The 21,095-nt window shown below is 42.6% G+C and overlaps 1 protein-coding gene across 6 annotated transcripts in view; it reads right to left on the bottom strand.

Moving 5' to 3' along the window:
- The window catches only part of MTMR3 (myotubularin related protein 3), a 74,592-nt gene that overhangs the window by 15,392 nt on the left and 38,105 nt on the right, over positions 1–21,095 (bottom strand). For all 6 annotated transcript variants that reach the window (XM_042828965.1, XM_042828968.1, XM_042828966.1 and 3 more), the window contains 7 exons: positions 17,540–17,622; positions 15,125–15,291; positions 11,415–11,511; positions 9,522–9,635; positions 3,126–3,331; positions 2,771–2,902; positions 717–828 (listed from right to left, as the gene is read on the bottom strand). In XM_042828965.1, coding sequence (XP_042684899.1) covers positions 717–828; positions 2,771–2,902; positions 3,126–3,331; positions 9,522–9,635; positions 11,415–11,511; positions 15,125–15,291; positions 17,540–17,622 — 911 coding nt within the window. The remainder of the gene's footprint in view (positions 1–716; positions 829–2,770; positions 2,903–3,125; positions 3,332–9,521; positions 9,636–11,414; positions 11,512–15,124; positions 15,292–17,539; positions 17,623–21,095) is intronic.

The following is a 21,095-nucleotide window of genomic DNA, read 5'->3' as shown; positions in this document are numbered from 1 at the left end:
GGCTCTGCCATGCGATCAGGACAACTAAGAGGTTTGGATCCTCTGAGCTGCCTCTGCCATCACACACATCTCAGCCACTGCCAGGCTTCCTGAGGTGTGCTGGAGGTACCCTGAGAATCACACAGCATGGAGGTTTTCCTATCAGCTCAGTATGAATGGCCATTCTGGATCTACTCTGAAACCACGCATTACATTTAGCAACAAATTCAGAACAGGGAGGTGGCAGGGGGGACAGGACTGGTGCAGCTGCAGTGTCCTAATGAAGATCCAACCTCAGAAGCCTCTGAGCTGATGCACCACTAGAGCCTCATCATCCCATAGCACTGAAGGGCCACATTCCTTGAAAAGCCCCTACAAATGCATGAAGCATGTGGAAGAGCACAAGGATACTCTGAAAGAGGGGCAGGCTGCAAAGATCAAAGATCCAGGAAGCTCAGATTAGAGTAAGTGCTAGCACTCAGGAACCCATTTGAAAGGAATAAGATGCCAGGAATAAAATTCAGGGCTGAAATATAATCCCCAGTCTCATTTTCTAGATTTACTTCAGTGAAAATACTACAACAAATTCTATGTAATGAAAATTACAGCTTTGCATTTTTGCACAGGAAAGTCAGTAAGAGGAAAAAACGTAACACTTGAACATCAGTTTACAAAACAGCAGGGAAAAAATATAGAAAGATGTAAATAGAGGCAAAAACCACTGAACAGCCACTTACTTTCCTGGATCTGGCATCTGTGTGCAGAGCAGACGCAGGGACTGAAAGCTCTTCCGGATAGAATGGATGTTTGCCATTCCCATGAACACTACTTCACAGTTCGGGTAATACTCTGCAGGGAAACACCGAGAGAGAAGAAACTACAAACTGTGCTTAGCTTAACTTCTAAAAGCAGCTTCTTCACCACAACAAACCAGCGGTGCTGGGGGCAGACGAAAGAAGCTGTTCACAAATATTCTGTAATGAAAAACTAGTGCCTGGCCTTCAGTGGGTATTCCAGACATTGCAACACATCAAAACAGGAGAGAATTAGCAAAGCATTTCTCTATTTCTTTTCAATGTTTTGCTTCACATTACAAAAGGCAGAGCACAAACCTGTGGGAATAGCAATACTGCTGTGTGGGTGTCACAATGTTTTTATGCAGACTGAGAAGCATAGAACACATTTAACTGATAATCTGTGGATGTTCCTAAGTTTGGTAAGCTAATTCCTGTTTCTTATAGCAGTTACGGTTTTGCTTTCACAGCCACACAAGAAGGCTGAAAGGTCTCTTCAATCTGAATCGTGCTGAATTTCCCTATTGCAAAGAACCTCTATTGCAAGCACCTGAGAGATCCTCACAGTTAGGGAAGTTAGGAAAACAGACTGAGCATTCCTTCAGATGTTGCTACAGCCTGTCCTCAGGCAACGGCTCTGCTGGGGAAGCAGCAGCACAGTGGTCACGAGTGGACTGAGCTCTGCTCTGTGCTGCTGCTTCTGTTTGCACAAATTGATGACACAATAGCAATAAAATGACCTTTCCTACAACAGAAAAAGAACCATGAATCAGAATGGGATATTGATTGCTTGTATAAGGAAATCCAGTATTCTCTTAGAAGAGTGTGCCTTCTACCATTTGATTTCCCATTTAATGAGCTCAACAAATTCTGGCCAGACCAGAACATCCTGTTAGTGATAAAACAAGGAACTGCAGTCCAAAATGACTGACAGCACCAGACTGAGTATTTCTGCAATCTCTACTGAATGATGTTATAATGACACAAAACACAACATAACTGAGACCAATGTTACACCTGGGAATGAAGTAAACGTGGCAATTCCTGGGGAAAAAAAATATCAGTAAATGAAGCACTTAAGACAAGTCAAATGCACTGGAAGTGACACTGAAGCTGCCTGGACATTTCCTACAAAGAATTCAAGAATCGAGACATGAGGAAAATGAAACCTATTGCATACTCTGCTTTCCATGCTGCAGTTCTACTCTGCGATGACGATGAGTTGTTCATTCATTCTGAGGTGTTAAATGGAAAATTCATCCCTTCTTCTGGTGTTCATTTACCAAAGTGCAGCTATTGCAGCAAAGACCAAACCAGGAATATATGGCTGAAATGGCTTTTGTTACCTCATCAACAATTTGATGGCTTTTTGGGTTTTTTTTCAGATTATCCAGCCATGGAATTTTAACAGACTGTATTCTCATCCAACAGCAATAAAATAATATCTTCTTTATACCATCAACGATTAGCAAGTGCCAAAGCACACAGAAAGTGATAAATGTGAACGCATGACAAACACAAGACGGATCAGGATTTCAGTTGCCTCGGGTTACAGCATAAATGCTTACAAATATTTCAGCTTTGCAAAAACTGTTGAAAAGTTGTCTTCTGCACAACCATTCTGGAACACTGCAATCCTTTGCAGTTAACAGATTTCAAAGTTTGCTCAGTTTTCCAGCCACCAGCCCAGTGGATGCGTTTGTCTCACACTAGCTTAAGTATGTGACACAGCAGGGGAAGGCAATCAGCACAGTTCAGCATGCACTGAGCCCTGTTACCAGCTGGTTCTGTTCTCTGAGAAAGCTAACTAAGAGTCAAAGCTGTCCTTCTGAAGGGCTGTGTGATGGCTGCCACGGTCCAAAATTTTCTCCTAGATGAGGAGTACTTGCATCCACGCAGCCTGTTAAATATGCACTACCTAAGAACATCGCTGTCATTATAGTCAAGCAAATGGTTTTGATCAACTTAATACAAAAATGTGAAGAGGCACTGCTTACCTGGGCACTCACAGCCTCCACCCTTGGCTCTGTTAGCCACAGCTGCTGCATAGGACCGTGCGTCTAAGATCAACAGCTTCTGAGGCTGTATTGCCAAACTCTCTGCTCCCGAGGCGTTAGAGATGGAGGAATCTGGGGGAGAAGATATGGAATTGAAGAATAACTGAAGGGATGCTCTTGGCATTGTTTGCAGCAATGATTCACTCAAGTCCCACAGCGTGTGTGCATCGTGCACACGGAAATCAGAGAACGCCTCATTAAATGCAAGGGATACAATCTGTTACACACACAAAGGAGATGAAGCCTTATATATAAATCTCGGCCTTTTACAGAAAAGGAACAGTGGCAAACTTACCAAATTCCACATCAGAGAGGTCTGCTCCATTGGAGAAATCTCTTGAACAATTCCCATTCATTAGTTTGTTACTGTTGGACCTTGAATCCGAGGCACAGGCTTTGGCTACAGACTGGACAAGGTGCTCATCGTCTGCATTCCTCCAGCCCCACCAACTGACCTCAGGTTGTCCACAGCGGGAAATGACTGCTCCATTGCTCTGGTGCCTGAAAACGAACAGAACAGAAGGAACCAGTGCATAACTTGAAAGGTCAGGATGAAAAGCACAGAAGGCATTAAACGATTCCCTCCAGCATTTTAGTTCCTGCTGGGGAACCTACAGCTCAGCAGTTATCTCCAGTCTGTGACTCAGTGGACAATGCACTCCACATGCTTCACTTCAAAACGCTGCCTGTAATTACACCTCCACTGAAAGGTAAAAGTCAAAGCTGAGTTTGGTCATGGAAAACAAAGCATTTCCCTTCTTAACATTGCTGCCTGTTGGCCAGTAAAAGCTGGGGAACATTTCAGAACAACAGGCTGCCATAAAGGGGTATCCAACCCCTCCTGGCTAGTCAGGTCTACAGCTGCAGCATGACAGACTAAATGTGAAAGTTCAATTTAGCTCGTGCTAATTTATATAGCTAGAAAGGAGTAAAACCAGAGACTCATGCTTTGATGAGCTTTTTGTTGTTAAACCAAAATGTTCTACTAATTGAATCTGGGAAGAATGTTATGATTTTGGTACGAAACGGCAGAACGCAGCACGCCTTCTGTCTGATGACATTTAACACCAAGCATAACCAACTTGCACACTGATGGTATCCATTTCCAAGCATCATCTGTGAAGCACCCAAGGCAGACCCTGAGCACTTTGCAGAACCACGTTATTTTAGGCACTATTGCACTAGTTTCTCTGAATGCTGAACATCTGCAGTTTTGCTCATTCTGAAGATTGCTTTAGTGTTTGTTAGGAAAGAGTGGCATTCTATCTTAATGTAATCTTGCAAAAAAACAAAAGATTTAAAAAACCAACCAAGACCTCACAATGTCACCCCCTTCCTTAAGCTTCTCAGCCCTGCCTCTTCCTCTTCTCACATTCTTCCCCTCCTGAGGTTCCACTAGGTGTGGTTTTCTCTGTTCCTCCCCTTCTGTGGGTTGTGTTTCATCTGCTGCCTCCCACATCAACCACATCCTGCAGGAGAGCACCAAGGAGCTCTGCAGAGCACCAGCAGCACTGCTCTCCTCCACGTAAGCACCAGCGTGGTGCCGGGCTGGTAACAAAGTGCACAAGCACACAAACTGTTCTGTGGATACCTAAGTAGCAATGAAAAAGGAAAAACTGCTTATTAACTGAACATTTTTCTTCTAAAATGGGATATAAACTTTAAGTACTCTATACACTGATGAAACTTCTGAGGACTGGAAAAGAAGACAGAGAGAAGTCTATCAAATATATATATGTTTTTAAACACCTTAAGAATTACTAACTATTATTGTTTTTTTCATTGACTACACATAAAGAACAGATGTGACATAACTGAAGAGTATCCAACCGCTGCAAACATGCTTTGGAAAACAGATTAGACACTTATCATTGTAATGTACTCTTAAAAAAAAGGTGTTCTGAAACACTGTCGCTTAGCTCTCGCTTGCTGTCCCTGTGCTGACACATCCCAGTGCTGCAGCAGAACACACAGCTCCCCATTCACTGCAGTGCTCACACACGGCTTCTACACCATCCTCCCTGACGTTCCCCAGGCACAGGACCTCAGCCACACAAGAAAGGCACTGCAGGTGGGGATGCAAAGAGCAGAGCCACGACTTTGCTCAGGCCACGTGGTGACTGAGTGGTGCCAAGCAGTGGCACACCAGAAGGTTTCACTCCATCACAATGACTCTACTCCCTTACCCACCTGCTCTCCCTTCCGTTTCAATGACCTGCAGGCACACATCCCCCCAACAAAGGTGTGTTTAGGCAGTGCCCTCCTTGCTCAGGAGCACCAGTGGAAACACAACCCCCACATCCCTAGAATTATGTGCCAATTGTTATGCCTAAATTGTTATGCTGGAGGAAAAGAAGATGGAGTTTTCCTGCAGACAAACTGACCATCCAGCCTCAAGTCCACCAAGTGCTGCTTGACTGCACAGAAGTAAGGATGAGCTGAATCTTTAAGCAAATTTACAGTTGGCCTTGACAGTCCTGAACAGAAGAAGGCCTGCCCACACCAATGCACCTCACCTTCTTTCTCTCTGTAACCAATTTATTGGGGTGCTCAGGTGTCAGAAATTGGTTTATAATCTGTTGCCAGAGCTCAGCACAGCCACGTCTCAGAGCACTGCAGGGAGCAGCAACAGGCTGCCTCACACTGCTCAGTGTGAACATCAGGTTGAGACTTGCTGCTGAAAAACTCAAAATTCTGAACTATTTGGTGATATTGTATTTTAAGTACTTCTCATAGCTCCTCTGTAATGGTTTCATATAAAATTCTTTCACTGAGAGGAAGCAACTGACACGCTGCATTAACAGAAGCAAAGGAAAAGCAATCTGAATGCCACGGCATTTACAGCAGGTGCCAGCAGGCTCCACGCAAAGGAAAATGGATTGCTGTTGAAATGAACTGCCTTCAGAGGCAGAACTATTGATAAAAATTTAGTTGAGCAAAAAATATGTGCCACTCACTGAGAGGCTGCCTCGCTCCTGGTACGCTGGCACAAATAACAAAGGAAAATAAAACATCATTATACATGCAATAATTCTATTCTGAACACCTAGATAAGCTCATTTACTCTCCCATATGTTCCCTGGGATTTCATTACCACCTACCTGCAGGATCATTTTCACAGAATCATAAACAGTTATATTTTCATCTCCAGGCTCTCACCTCCCATTTGTACCCTGAATGACAGAACCACCAGGACTGGAGCTGAGCTCGCTGATGGCCGTGAAGCCCTGATACTCCTAAGCAGAAATCAGCAAGCAATTCTATTTACAGTAATGCTGCAGGAAAACAAACAAACACAAAATAGCAAATAGTTTAAGTGTGATTCTGAGGTCCCGTGGGATGGACCTGAGGATAAGACGGTACCATTCACACTGCAGTAGCAAAACAAAAAGGGAATTAAAAATATTCAACCAAACCTTCCACCCAGACCTTCTAACCTCCTGGAGACACAGTAACATGTAGCCTCTAGACAGGAAAATAGAAGGTCCATGGTTTATTACTCACTCAGTAACTATAAAAACCATTATAAAGCACCATATAACTGTGTGATGTACAGCCCACCTCTGCATAAGCTTAATCTTTCTGTTCAAGCAACCTTTTGAGTACGACAATAAATCCACCACGTCCTTGCAACCACAAGGAGCAGCAGTAAAGGCCTGCACAGCTCCCTGCACAGCACTACTTAACTACCAGTGCTTGCAACCAAAGAAATCTTTACGGCAATTCAAAGTAATTCAGCAGGCTGGTACATGCAGAGTTCTGGTTACCTCTGCTTCCTGTGCTGGCAGAAGCACTGCCTGCATGCGCAACGGCCTTTAGCAGTGTGACAGAGCCAAAGGCACCTCCAACACAGCTCATCTCTCAGCAGGTTCTCAGGAGTTGTTTGTGCAGTGCAGATGAAGTCCCCTGCATTGCCTCATTCACTGAATCTCCCAAAGGCTTCTTCCTAACACCGATTTTCTGGGACCAAAGACAGGTCAGCTACAGAACCTGTTCCAGCCCAGATTTATCTGCCTCAAGACGTGCCCGGATTTTCAAACAGGCAAACACTGAGGGAAACTGCAGAAGCTGGGTGTCACATTTTTCTGGAGATACGACCATCGAATAGAAGCAGTGCTCCTAGGAGCACAGGGAAATGCAATCTAGCAGGAGTATTTTTTGAAGTTTGCCTCTGAACTCAGCCTGTCCAACTTCCCAGACCTGGATACTGCCACAGCTCTTGAATGCTTTACGAGAGCAAAGAGGTTTTTGTAGCCAAGTGTCTGCCTTGCTGCTGCCTCGTCCCAGCACTCAGGAAATATCTGAGACTTGTTATTGGCTGTATTTAAAACATTATTACTTTCTTCCCTGAAGTAAAGCAATAAGAGCAGAGTTATTAAATGTGATCAATAAATAATGAAATCAATAGTCTCCAAATCACTCAACAGATAATAATGCTGAATGAGCTTTTGCCCATTACTCCCTCAAAAGTAAGGAAAAAAAGCTGCTTTTATGTCACATATATAAAGAGAGAACTATATATGGATTTCCAATCATACGGATCATCAAGCAGCAGCTGATTTGGCTCCTACTGGAGTGCAGAACAATGAAGTGAATGTCTCGAAAATCTATTACTGAGTGTCAAGATAAAGGAAAAAGAAACCAAAAAAGGGAAACTTTTCTCTCACTGGAACAGATACAAATGAAATATTGTGTCGTAATTCAACATATGTAGACTCATCTGAGCAGTCGAATATTAATGCCAGCAATTGAACAATTTCAGTCCACGAGGTCTTTCAACCACTTCAATCACCATCCCATAAACCTCCAGAATGCAGCTGCACCCAAGAATGCTCAGAAATTCATTACTTCTCCTGCGCAGTGAGAATGGAGGCAATGCTTCCCCATCTGAAGTGTGCCCAATTATGTGACAACTGCACCAAGGGCACAAAGCTCTGCAATAAGGCGTTGGAAGCTGGGTACAAAACTGTACATAAATTGCACGGCTCTCTTTTATACATACAAACACTTTTGCACCATAACAATCAACCACCTATGTCTAAAAAACATCAGCATATACTGGAAAACATTTTCCCATCACAGAGTGAACAGAAGATGGGGGCAATTCCTGAATGTTTGCAGAGCATGCTGCCACTGCATTCTGGAGGGAAAAAAGGAGGAAAGACAGGAGGATTCAAAACCATCCGTGCGCTGCCACAGAGCGATCTGTTCTCCATTCACGGAGCAGAAACTCTCATCCTTTGTAAATGGTGCTTCGTAGCACCCTTAACTCTTGTGTGCCTGCTCCTCTGACCAAGCTCATACGATTCTGTCTTTACTGACCTCTAAATTTCACTTGCAGCTCAGAAAAAAGCTCTGTTCTCTCTGTTTCCAAGAAAAGAGACCAGGCAGATTTAATGGAACTCTCAGTATTTGCTGTGTTTTTAAAAAAATCAGATGACAAAGGAAGAGATTTTAAACATTTATGGGAGGAAACGAGTACAAAGGTCCCAGAATACTTGGGAAAAAAAATCTGAAATATATTTCTTACTAAATAAGCTGCCAACAAATGTCTCAGAAGAGCAGTTATCCTATGAACAATTGCTGGACTTACTTTAAGGAAAAAGATGCCTGCTTAAACTATATAAAATACGTAGATGGAGCTAACAAATGCATTATTTTGTAAATGAGTTTTAATAATTCTAGGATTTGTTCTTGTTTATAGTGCACGGTTTGAGTATCTGTTTTCTCCTTGTGTTTCTTTTCTGCATGACTCTTCTTCCAAAAGGCCAGGTGGGAACCAAAGAAAGATGGCAAGAGTACCTGGCTAGAGATGCTACTCACCATTTCTGCAGTTGCATCAATTTCTCCACCTTACACTTTTTCATATTCTCAAAATACATAACTACCTGAACTGAGATGCTGCCCTATGAATGCCTTGCAGGACACACAATGCTGAGTGCTACCACAACACATCTGGAATTAAAAGATACAAACCATTATTCACATTCAGACTGAACATGTCTGTCTTACTCTATAAATGGCTTGACAAGGGCCAACATGTGCTGCTGTGCACACATTCTTGGAGGTTTAAATAGGTATAAAGTGATGTATACGTGCAAGTAGCAAACGTAGAGACAAAAACCCCAAACCATCAAGGTGAATGCATCACACTTGGCTGTCATTTAATCACAGGTCTGAACTTCTTTCCTTGCACAAGAGCACCCTGGCATCCTTGTCTGAACTGTTAGGATGACTTGCTTCCCAGGTCCTATTCTGCTCATCCACAAGACTGCCTCTGGGATCCCTCTGGAGCGGAGCAGCAGAAGCCCAGAGTGGGTAACTGAGCAGATCAGCTCAGTGCGGTGTGTGCTATGGCTCCCACAGGCAGCGCAGAGGAGACTGTGCCAGGTTTTGTAGCCTCTTTCCAGCCTCTTTCTACCTTGGCAGGTCCTGGGCCTGTGTGAATCATCCCCCCACATCATGTTATACACACAAGAACAAGGCAAGATGTGAGGTAAGCCTCTAATTACTTTGAATATACGAGAAAACTATTAATTTAAAAGATCTTTAAGACTTCCATTAAAGACTGCCCAGTGGATATCTGGGGCCCACAGAGACTGAACACCAAGACTCCTGGTTCCAAGTTATTTCACTTTTGTTTGCTAGAACATCTCAGTTGTTGTCAGGTGAAAGCTGTTCCAGTGCCTACCTGTACACAACAGCAGGGATGCGCTTCCAAGATCGAAAGCTTGCCACACTCTCCAGCTCTTTATCCGTGATCCAGGCAGGAACTATAATCTCCTGGGGGTAGCTGCCACAGAGCCTGAGAGAAAAGCAGCACATAGGGTTGATGTAAGAAGCACAGAGCAATTGCACACCACCTACACAGCATGAACCAAAGAACACGATAAGCGACCTGATATCTGATCAGTCCAGCAGTTTTGTTAGGCCCTGTTTCATTGTGCATTAAGAAGCTTCTCCCCAGCATATTAAAAAATTACTGTGAACAGCAAGGTGCAGTTCAGGATTAGAAGATTTCTGTTTGTGTATGCTGATGATTTGAGACTCCATCAGCTGAAATAAACTGGGCACACAAAAAACCTCCACATTCTCTCCAAGCTAAAGAATTAACCACTCAGGCACTGGGTCACAAAGCACAGAAGAACTCACACACCTACCATCCAAGTTCTAATTCTAAGAGAACCGAATTCTGACATAATAAAATGCTGTCCATTTTGGATGTTCTTTCATAGAATCACAGCATGGCCTGGGTTGCAAAGGAGCACAGTGCTCATCCAGTTCCAACCCCTGCTGTGTGCAGGTCGCCAACCAGCAGCCCAGGCTGCCCAGAGCCACATCCAGCCTGGCCTTGAATGCCTGCAGGGCTGGGGCATCCACAGCCTCCTTGGGCAACCTGTGCCAGTGCCTCACCACCCTCTGGGGGAAAAACTTCCTCCTCCTTTCTACCTAAAAAGGTCTTCTAGCAAAACATAAGTAGAAGAAATGGGAAACAAGAACAATTAGCAATTAACTAAGCAATAAGCAATTAACAATTAGTGTTGCTTTGGTCTAACTACATTATGGTTCTGGGTAGTCTACCACAATAATTTTATAACTCATTTTAAAATATATACACTAGTAGGAGAATATCCTTAAAAAAAAAAATCAAGTTCAATACCTGATATGTTTTACTGAAAATGGAATACACACTCCTACAATGAAGTTACATGAAGGAACTTAAAAAGAGACACATGCACTGAGCAAGGACAGGTTTGAGGGCACTTTATTCCGAAAAATGTATCAATTGTGCTGAAAAAAAAAACCTACCTCAAGTGCTGGCCATAAGAATGAAGCATTTGTATTATTCTGCTTCCTCGTGGCACTGAAGTTCTCTTTTTCCTCAGCATTCTTTAGTTTTTTACTAGGCTAGACTTTTAGACACAAATACTGCTCATGCAGTAACAGCAGCTTCCAACTGCAAGTCATTATCCTCCACAGACAAGGCAATGAAACAGGTTCCATCACAAGTGTTACTGCTGGCTTTGCACTGACCTGGATGGGGCTGCAGCAGTACACTGCCACTGCCCATACACAGACAAACTCCTTTCTCTGACCCAGCAGACAGAAGAGGGGACATTTATTTATTATTTTATTTATTATTTATCCTACTCTCAGGAAAAGATTTTTTTCACTTATTTTGGGGTCTGTAGGTTTGACTCATCCAAACCATATTCCTTCCCACAAAGCTCTGTCATAAGTTAGAGAATAAGGTATGTTAAAAAAACTTTTTGTAAGTTCAGTACAGCTCCACTCTCCGCTGACTTCTTAAGGCTTCCCCTTCGTGCTTATTCTCTAAGGAGATCTCCAGCAAGCACATCAAAATCAGATATTTCTAAGCCTGCAAAATTTTAACAGTTAACAAAGCATTACATGCCACTTTAAAAGCACATTTATGCTATAAAACAGCAAAAAAAAAAATCATAGTTGCAATTGTCCCTTATGAGGAACTGCAGAACTTGGAAAAAGTTCCAGTAACTTGCTATAAAAAAAGTGGTGTTTTGAGATGCTGTCTGGCTGCAGATCAGCAGCCCACATAACTTACTTGTACTTCTCATTGATGTTGGAAATCCTCCAGGCATTGTTCATATCAAAACCCATCCTCTCCACTTCATTTTTAAACCTTGAAGTTACATGTTCTCCTGGGTATCGAAAGCAGAGAGAGAAAACAAAGGTGAAATAACAAGATTCCTACCTTCCAAAACAGAGAAAGACACCATGCTCATTACATCCTAGACAGAGGAAAGAACATTTCAGAAATACTGTCCACCTTCCATAGCCCTGTTTGAAAACCTGTGTCAAGCACAAGTAACTCCGCCTGGATTGCTGGCTCCCCCTGATCAGCTCTCTGGAAATGCCCAAATCCATAAAACAGTGTTTTTCTCTAAAACAACCTGCCTCTGCAGGCTCATGGAAGAAAAACAGCTGAGCTCTGTACGTTAATGTGCACCTCAGGCTTCCATCTCTAAACTGCATAAATCAGAGAGGTGATGAGAATTCAATGTGTGATTGTTAGACACTAATATCAGCCACGAAGTTTAATATATTAAAGGAATGAGCTCCATTTTTTCCTGGACATAATTTAAAATTATTAAAATGCAGCTGAAAAACATACAGAAAGGAAAAAGTATTTTGATAGATCTGGAGAATTAATGGTTCTTTAGAGTGCAGAAGCAGATAACTTGTATGAAATGTCTACGTTACAGCAGATGCAAATGTCTGAGCACCAGTAGAAGAAAAGGATTCTGCAAGTCTTTCCATTGCTTGCCTCTTTAAACGACTACCACAAAATCCTGAGGCAGCGAGAGAAAAAAGTACTGAAAATTAGTGCTTCAAGTATTCCATCTTTCTTTTACATGTTTCACAAAACCTTCAATGTCTTTAAACACATGAGATACACATGCAGACACACGCGTCCCTGGGGATGGAGAGGTCCATAGCTGAAGCATTTTTGAGATATTACCAAGCAATTAGAAATAAATATAGAGAAATGGGTAAAGAATGAAGATAATGGCCCAACCACAAGACTTAATTAACCATGAAAGAAAAGCTACAGTGTCACTCATTTCTACGGCTCAGTTCACGTGCTGAAGATGGCACTGCAATTCCAGGTGTGCTTTACCACATGCAGGGTATTTGGTAAGCCTACTGAGATTGCTTTTCTCACGCTGTTTGAAAGCTGAAACGGCAGAATGGCACAGTGTGCAAACAGAGAACACCCCCTAAAGGCTCACTGCAAAAACCAGGGACCTGACTGCCACCATCACTGTCTCACTTTCCATCATGTCACTGGTAAAATAATTTCCGAAAAGAAAGAAATTATTCTGCCTCCCAGGCTGTGAATCTCCAGAACGGTCAATCTCAGTACCGTGGAGGCACTGCATTCTGCTTTACCTTCCTACTGTCAGATCGATTGCAGTGGAGCTTGCCAACATTTTCCCACTTCTCACACGAACTCTTATTGCCTGCATGAGCTTGAATTTATTATCTGCTAGCCACCTAGAATAGATCATCCTGAAATGTCCTCTCTGTGAGGACAGGCCTCTGACCCTTTCTCAAGTGCAGAAATGAAACTGGAACAATACATTCTGGCCAGTCCACCACTTCTGTCCTGCTCTTCCTTATCACTGCCTTTTATTTCTGTCACTAAATGTTCTATTGGAAGAGCAGCGTGCCCTTGATGCACTGAGGATGGGCTTCACTATCAGCTGCTGTGAGGAATGGCCACTAAAACTCAGGGCACATGCTGAATTAATAGTCTGGGTAGCAAACGAGCATACTGGAGTATCTCCAACCATCAGTGCCACATACTGCGGATGTGTTTCAGAGAAACAGATGAAAATGAAATATGTTTGATTTCTCCCTCTGGTTCATAGCCGCTCTGTGCATCAAGAAATCAGATTCTTCCCTCCAGGAAATGAAACCACCTGCCACTGTCTGCCCCTCCTGAAATGGGGACATTTTGAGAGGACTTCTGAGCCAAGATGCACAATCTAACTTCCTAAGCACAGCCCACCAACTCCAGATTGAAGAGAAAGCAAGCTACAGACACCATGGATGTGTGCTTTACAACTATAAACATTGATCACATGAGCCACAGCTCAAGCCTCCCATTACATACACAGAAGGTGCTCTAGAATGTGTTTTTCCCCAGAACTTGATACTTCAATGAACTCTGAAGCAACTCAGTATTTTTATCCATCTCTATCAAACACTGGGCTGCTTTGATGTAAATAAACAAATGAAAATCCAGTGACTTGGACTCGTTTTTTTAACTACATTCCCATTGGCTTACTTTAACTATAGTTTAATTCTTTATAGGAGAAAAATATCTACCATCAGAAATAAGCAAGCTACAGAGGAGAACAAGTTACTACTTGGCAATTTCATAGATACAGCTCTAAGACAAAAAATGTTTACCACAAAGTGAATGCTGCTCTGCACAACCCACTGTTGGGTTGAAGCCTGTCTGAAAAGGATGCAAAGGAGACTTAATAAACCTACATTTCTACTACCTTCCAGCTAATGAATTTACTTAGGGAAAAGACCTGAATTTTAAAATCTGCTCTGATGACTCTTCTACCTTTTTCAACAATCGCTAAGGAAGCTCAGGAAGTGCAGGAGAAGAACCAGAACCAAAGGACACCTCCTCCCACCTGGGTGCCACCTACTGGTTGCTCTTCCTCAGCCATCAAGAAAACTGCAGGCTTTGCTAAGCCTCACACCAGTTCCAGTGATAGGTGTCACACCACTCTACCATTCTCCTCCATTAACAAAGCTCTGATAATTAAGGTGCTTTCCTAAGATGATGAATGTAGAGGGGCTCAGACTGCAGGGTGCCTGGAACACAGACTTCCTCACATTCAAGCAAGTGCTATAACCACCAGGGGAGGAATTTGCAGTTTTTATTTACTTATGGACTTCTCTAACTATCTAGTGCAGGTGGTATTTAACTAAAAATAGGTCACTGCTGCAGCTGTGAAACCCACAGCTCAGATTTCCTTCTTTACCTCCTACTCCTCAACATCCATGCTAAAGGTGGCTGTTGCAGGTAATTACTAAAAACATGAGTATAATCAGTACAAAATGTTTTAGAATGAGTTACTGCCACGGTGAACAAAATGTTATCAGTACTACATGTGACTGCCTGAATTAAATCACCACAGGAACTTCCCCACAACACTGAGGTGCAGTTTGCACAGTTTTGCACAGTTTTTTTTTTACCCCAAAGTAGCCACGGTAGGAGCTAATCTCTCATTTGTCCAGTCAGAACAAACTTCACATCATGCAGAAGTCCATACATGGAAGACATTGAAGGTGCTTGCTGCAATTGTGTGAAGATACACTCTGCAGCCACTGAGTTAGTGCAAGATCTGATGTGAAAGGAGTCCATATAGAACCACAGAATGGCCTGGGTTGCAAAGGAGCACAGTGCTCACCCAGTTCCAACCCCTGCTGTGTGCAGGTCACCAACCAGCAGCCCAGGCTGCCCAGAGCCACATCCAGCCTGGCCTTGAATGCCTGCAGGGCTGGGGCATCCACAGCCTCCTTGGGCAACCTGTTCCAGTGACAGAACAGAATATATCGGGTATCATTTAAACAGAAAAAAACATAATATTGATATTGTTTGTTTTTGTGGGTTTTCTGTTTGCTTGTTGGTTGGTTGGGTTTTTTTGGAATGCTTTGGATTTCAGCAGAAAGCAGGCAGTCAGCAGTCAAACCATCTGTGCTGAGCCCCAAAGTGCTTCCTCATACCTGGCCGACACAAATCCCCGTGCTGCTCCTTTTCACTGGCATACACCTCCATACACCAGGCGTGGTAGGCAAATGAGAACAGGTCTTCTATCTTGGAAGGAGGGCGGATGGCATTGTTCAGACGCTTAAGCCAGTCTTGACACTGCTCAAAAGTAGAAAACTGACACCTGTCACAGAAAGAAGCATTTATCTGTTAATTCTCAGTATAAGATGCCAGATTATAACATCTGATAGGCTATGAAAACATCCGTGAAAGCAAAAAAATGAGAGCAAACACCTTACAGGTAATTTAGTTCTGCTTCTGTTACGTTCTAACAGACAGTAAAAATGAAACCTTTGGATATTCCTACAGAAATACATTCTTACGGATTCAAGTTGAACTCTAAACATGAAAGCAATATTCTGTGACTGGGAATAAGCCAACGGTACACCTTACTCATCACGAATGAGGAATGCATTTATGCAGACACCTCGTTTAAAATGGTGGACAGCACCACTGAGTTCAGATGCAGCCTTCCTACAAAAGCAGAATGGTTTGGCACCTTGCTCTGATGGACACTAAGCACACAACTACTGCATTCATTATAATGTAGTATGTTCCTGCAAGCAAGAATGCATTTTTCATCAGACACAGAAGCAAAATCCATCTGAACAATATACTTAACAAAGTACTACTTATCAGTGGGGACAACCTCCAGTATTTGAGATCTCACATTATTTCCCTTACCACATATGCTAAGATTCTTGTTGCTGGCCTTAATAACGTTGCTGAATCTGAGCTTTGCCAAACCTGGCAGACTAACATCAACAGCCAGCAGGAACATCCCCTGCACAGGAGAAACTACACCTCAAAGCAGCATATTAAAATGGCATTGGCTTATTTCAATGAGGATTTCTGGCCTCTTCAGAATAACGGGGTGGAAATAAGCGCAGTGATATAAAATATTCACCAAACATTTGCATGCAGCTCAGCCTGTGCTCAGCTACGTTCATGGCCAATGACGGCGTCTGCGTTCTCTAAGGGCAGGATTATCATCCCCACCTGTACATACCTCACAGTCACACAGGGGAAGGAAGAAGATGTCCAATTTGTGCTGCTTTACAAACATACCTGGAATAGCTGTGAGGAAGTACAGCCTGGCTGCGTTCATTCCTCATCACTGACTATAAAGTGAGCCCAGAATGTTAGCTTAGGCCGGTTAATTATCTATTAAACGTCTCTAGTCAGACAAGATACATCTCACCTAAATATCCCACTTTTCAAATTCTTTTGAAGTCATTATGTGTCATTTCCAAAACATTCTTCATTTGAGCCCTAATGTTCAAAACACCAACAGCCTTGTTGATGAAAACATGACACAAGTTCTAAGTTTGGCTTCTCAACCCCACATCTCAGGGTTTTCCAACAGTTAGTGCCATCAAGTACTGGTTGTAGGAGCTGCAATTTTGAATGAAAATTCATCATGGAGGTCACAAATACAAATAATTTGTATTCACTGTACAATTGAAGAGCACTAAATTAACGTAGAGAGGAGAGTGTTTTTTTTAAATGTCAAGAGCTACGAGTTAAGAGGAAGTTAAATATTTAATTCAAATTAAACTAAATATTACTTCTGAAGTAAAATCAGACCTCACCAAAATACAGCATTTTGAGAAGCAGCTGGCCTGTTAAACATTCTGAGTGCTCAGATGTGACTGGGGCTCGTTCCATTATAGGAAAGGTACTGCCAGCAAACATTTAATCAGAAAAAACGTTCCTTTCTTAATTAAACTTTATAGATCAAAATTAATTTCTCCAGCACAAAATAGGGAACAGTGAAGCTCAGAGACTCCAGGGGCAGATGCTGAAGACCTGCTGAAGGATAGAAGCAAATTAACACTCCCTTCTGCAGGATGCTGTTTAACCTGCTGTGAGCCCAGGTGGGCTGCAGGCCTGGCTGTACCTTAATTCCAGGCCTTCTTTCCCAACTTTCTTCTTAAGGATACCTCCTGCACTCTGACAGCTGTCAAAACACAGGGTGGCTGGTGCTATCCAGCCGGAAGGTTTCATGTAGAGCTGCACAAACCTGTATATTAACCCCCCACTCTTCAGTCCCAAATGTTGATTAATAATTAATTTTTTCTAAGAAGTGCGTGTTTCAGTGCTTTCATCTAGTTTCATGTCCAGCAGTGCGTGCTAAGGCAGAGAAAAAGCTGTGAAACTAAAATCCAAATACAGTAAGATAGCTTCTTAGGGTCTGCTACAGTGCAGACATCTTAATCCCATCCCATCGTACACAAAAGCAGACAGAAGAAAAACTTTCAGGGGAAAGCAAGTGCACAAATGAATTAAGAAATACGTCCTTAAACCATCACAGCTGTTCACATTACACAGAAGGTACACTGACCACCATTCAACATCTGTCCTAGTCATACCTTATAACCTTGCAGTCTTTGCAAGTCAAATGAAGTTGAAATATATCACGACACTCAACACTTTCTATAAGCTGCAACGGAACCTGCAATTAAAAAGATTATATGATTTAATTTCAAGTGGCATTAACATTGCAATTTCTTGGTATACTTCACAAGGGCTTATAATGGGACTGCGTGGAGACAGAAAAGAAAGAGAGAAAAGCAAAGGAAACTAGGTACAGCTACTTCAACTGCTCTGAAGTACTGTAGATCAGTGACGTTTCTAGCTCCATTGCTGCACAGCCAAAAAACCTTAAGGGATACCAGGAAAATAGCTGAAATTATCAGGGACAGGACTGCAGCACTGGCAACGTATGCGAAGGCAGAAAAAGCAGCAGAAACCCACAAACTCCTCCCTCACGGAAGCTTCTCTCTGTAGGTCCAAATTTAGAGATTTATGAAACGTAATTTTAGCTACTGGTGTTGGAAACAAAATGCTGAGCAAGGTGCCTCTTAGCACGCCGCTGCAGTCTACATGCTTCTTATAGGGATGTATTCTATGTGTCTTATTTAGGGAAAACCTTTGGCACTTGTAAATCAACACCCGCGATCAAAGCTGCTGTACTGAGAGTAATAAAGCTGAATTGTTCATTTCTAAAGGTGCATGTGATGTTTTAGGGCACACGTAACTTGCAGAAGCACGTGCAAAAGATGAGAAGAAACCACACAATGAAAATATTAGTTTTCATTAATAGCTTTGGACTTTTATCCGAGACAGGCAAACCTACATTCTTTTCTGTCACTGCTTAAGTGACAGAAGTTAGAACTCAATATCTCATACGTAATTGTCTAAATTCCAAACGCAGGTACAGGATTTAAGACCAAGTGTAAAATTGTCTGAAACGCTTATTAGAGATGATATTGAACATTATACAAGGCAGCAAAACCTCTGCCACTGAGATTCTTGAATACAGATGCTATCAGAGAAGCATTCAAATGCTCTTCTCTTCTTTGTCACCAGCCAGGTATGATCCAGCAGTTTAAGCTCTGCCCTGCGGTTTACACGGTGGCTTTCAACCCTGCTCTGACAGTGCCTGTGTGACTCTGGGCAGACATCCTCAAAGGTCACTCCCAACCAAGGATCCGAGGTGTGGAGCCAAGGCTGCTTCTATTCAGCCACCACAAAGCTTAAGTATTCCCTGATTTGAATGGAAGGAGAAAAGGAATCAAGAATAGGAGGCAGAAGAAACATGTCTAAGAAACGTGAGCCATAAGAGACCTTCTGAGCACAAAGATGCCTACACAGGGTGAAGTCTGACTGGACAGCCCAGTAGTCAGGGTATTCAAAGCTGGAGTTGAATTTTAGTCCATGCTTTCAGTCTTGTTACTGTTTTGGCAATAGTCTAAAGTAAATTACATGACAGTCTAGAGTAAATTACATCAACAGGCATCCAAACATGCACCCCTCAGCCAAGCCTCCTTTTTATTTGCTGTCATTAAGATAAAATTGTCTGCAGAACCACCCAGCTCTGGTGGAACAAGTGAGCAGTTAGAACTGGTACACTGAAGATGCTGATGATACCTACATGAAGAACTACTCAAGTGCACTGCAGACAAGCGTATCAGATGTACTTTTGTTACTACAGTCAGTGCTCTTATTTTTATCAGCAATTTCTCCAACTTGAGTTTTGTCTGCAAGGTAGATAAAATTGTGATAATTTGTCTAACGAGGGACTGGACCAGAACCCTCCAAGTCTTCCTTCCTGACCAGACAGTCTCACATATATCAATAAATGATTTAAAACTACCTCAGCTTACATGGCACCAACACAGAAAGATACCCTCCTCCTACTACCTGATTCGAGACCTAGAAAGCATCCTTTATAGGTCAGTTGTTCCTTTACCTGCTATTATTCTTTTTCAAGGTCTCCTCTACTGCACTCCTTCCAGCACCCATCTTGCTCCCTCTTCCCACCAGCCTTGTTCTAGCTCCTCTTCCTCCTACCTGCACTCTAATGACATACCAACTATTCTTCCATTCTGCATTATTTCTGATTTCCTCTCTTACAAAGCAGTCTTTGTTCTACTCCTTTTCAATCCTCCCTCTGCTCAACAGCCATTCTTTATTCTCTTGACAGTCTACACATGGCTCCCCATCTATTTCTTTCTTACTTTAGGACTACCTTCATACCAGTCTTTCAAATTTTCTTTTCCAGTCATAAAGATCTATACTCTGATCCTCTTCAAACTCCCTCCTGTCACATACCTCAATGCCCAGTAAAAAACTCTAACACTATCCACCTTCACCCTCCCCTCCCTTCCCATGGATACTCTTCCATTTCCACTGTTAACACACTTCAGGCTGAAGCACGCAGCCAGGCAGACACGTGCAGTTAGTTTGCTCTTGAAAGAGCCCTCGATTTTATATGCAAGCACTTCACCATATACTAACATCCATCTAAAGAAAGCAGTGAAGCAGTAATTTTCACCTTTATACAAAGAAACATGCACTGTTATCAAAGGCCAGCCACATCACATGATAGAGAGCACTACAGCCCTGTGCTCCTCTTCTTGAAAATCAACCTCTTTTTAAACAGAAACATCTTACAACTCAACCATTTTCTTCTGGAAGTCATCTCTCCTTTAATTTTTATTTACTGGAGCCGTCACCTCACCGCAGTACAAAATATATTTAGAGAAATATACCTCCAGACCCAGAAAAAGAAAAGTGATGTTTACACTGCTGAAACAACCCATCTCCTGGCTCAGGCCGTGAGCACGCCGCCGAGCAGTACTGGAGTGTGTCCAGGCTGTTTTAGGACAGATCCCTGAAGACTGACGATGCTGTTCTGTACCCTGCACACCACTTGGCCTCAGACTCTCCTGGATGCCATGTGTAACTCAGAGGCCCTGAGCTGTAATTAGTACTTTCTTGTTTTCCTGCTTCTTAGCCTGAAGTAATGTTAGGGTTACGTTACATGTTGGTTACTTTACATAGTATGAGGTCAAAGCTATGTGCTCTACGTCCTGAAACACAGAACACAGCACACGGAGGTACAGACACTGCAAGATCAGCTCAGAAGGCCTTAGAGGACTCTCACAGGTGGAGGAGTTCAAATCCTTCCAGCCCTAATATTGCTCACAGACCTTGCAAGGAGTACCCACATCAAATTTTGCTTTTAATTACACCTACATTACAGCTTAGAACTCGTCTTACAGGTAATCGTTTAGCCCCCTTTTTTGCCTTCAGGACCAACACACAATTGGAGGACCTGGGATCGACATGAGGACTAAGCACAGATGCAGCACAGCTATAATACTCACGTAAGTCTGGAAAGGAACCAAACAAATCATTTTTCCACTAAAAAGCAAGGGGGAGCTCACACAAAAACTCATGTGATCCCAAGACTGAAAGCCTCCATCTTGCTAGTATGATTTTTTTCTTCTCCTGCATCCAGAATCCGCTATTTGAAAGAGGCTACATTCAAACCCATGGTTTCATAAACTACTCTAATATTTTAATTCTCCCATAAATGCAATGAGCTTACATCGAGAGAAATGATCAGACAAATTCCAG

The sequence above is a fragment of the Centrocercus urophasianus genome, unplaced genomic scaffold, assembly GCF_019232065.1.
Source record: "Centrocercus urophasianus isolate 14NV4802_14NV808 unplaced genomic scaffold, USGS_Curo_1.0 seq_30, whole genome shotgun sequence".
Classification (NCBI taxonomy): domain Eukaryota; kingdom Metazoa; phylum Chordata; class Aves; order Galliformes; family Phasianidae; genus Centrocercus; species Centrocercus urophasianus.
The sequence above is the reverse complement of the archived record's forward strand: the minus strand, read 5'-3'. Positions and strand labels throughout refer to the sequence as shown.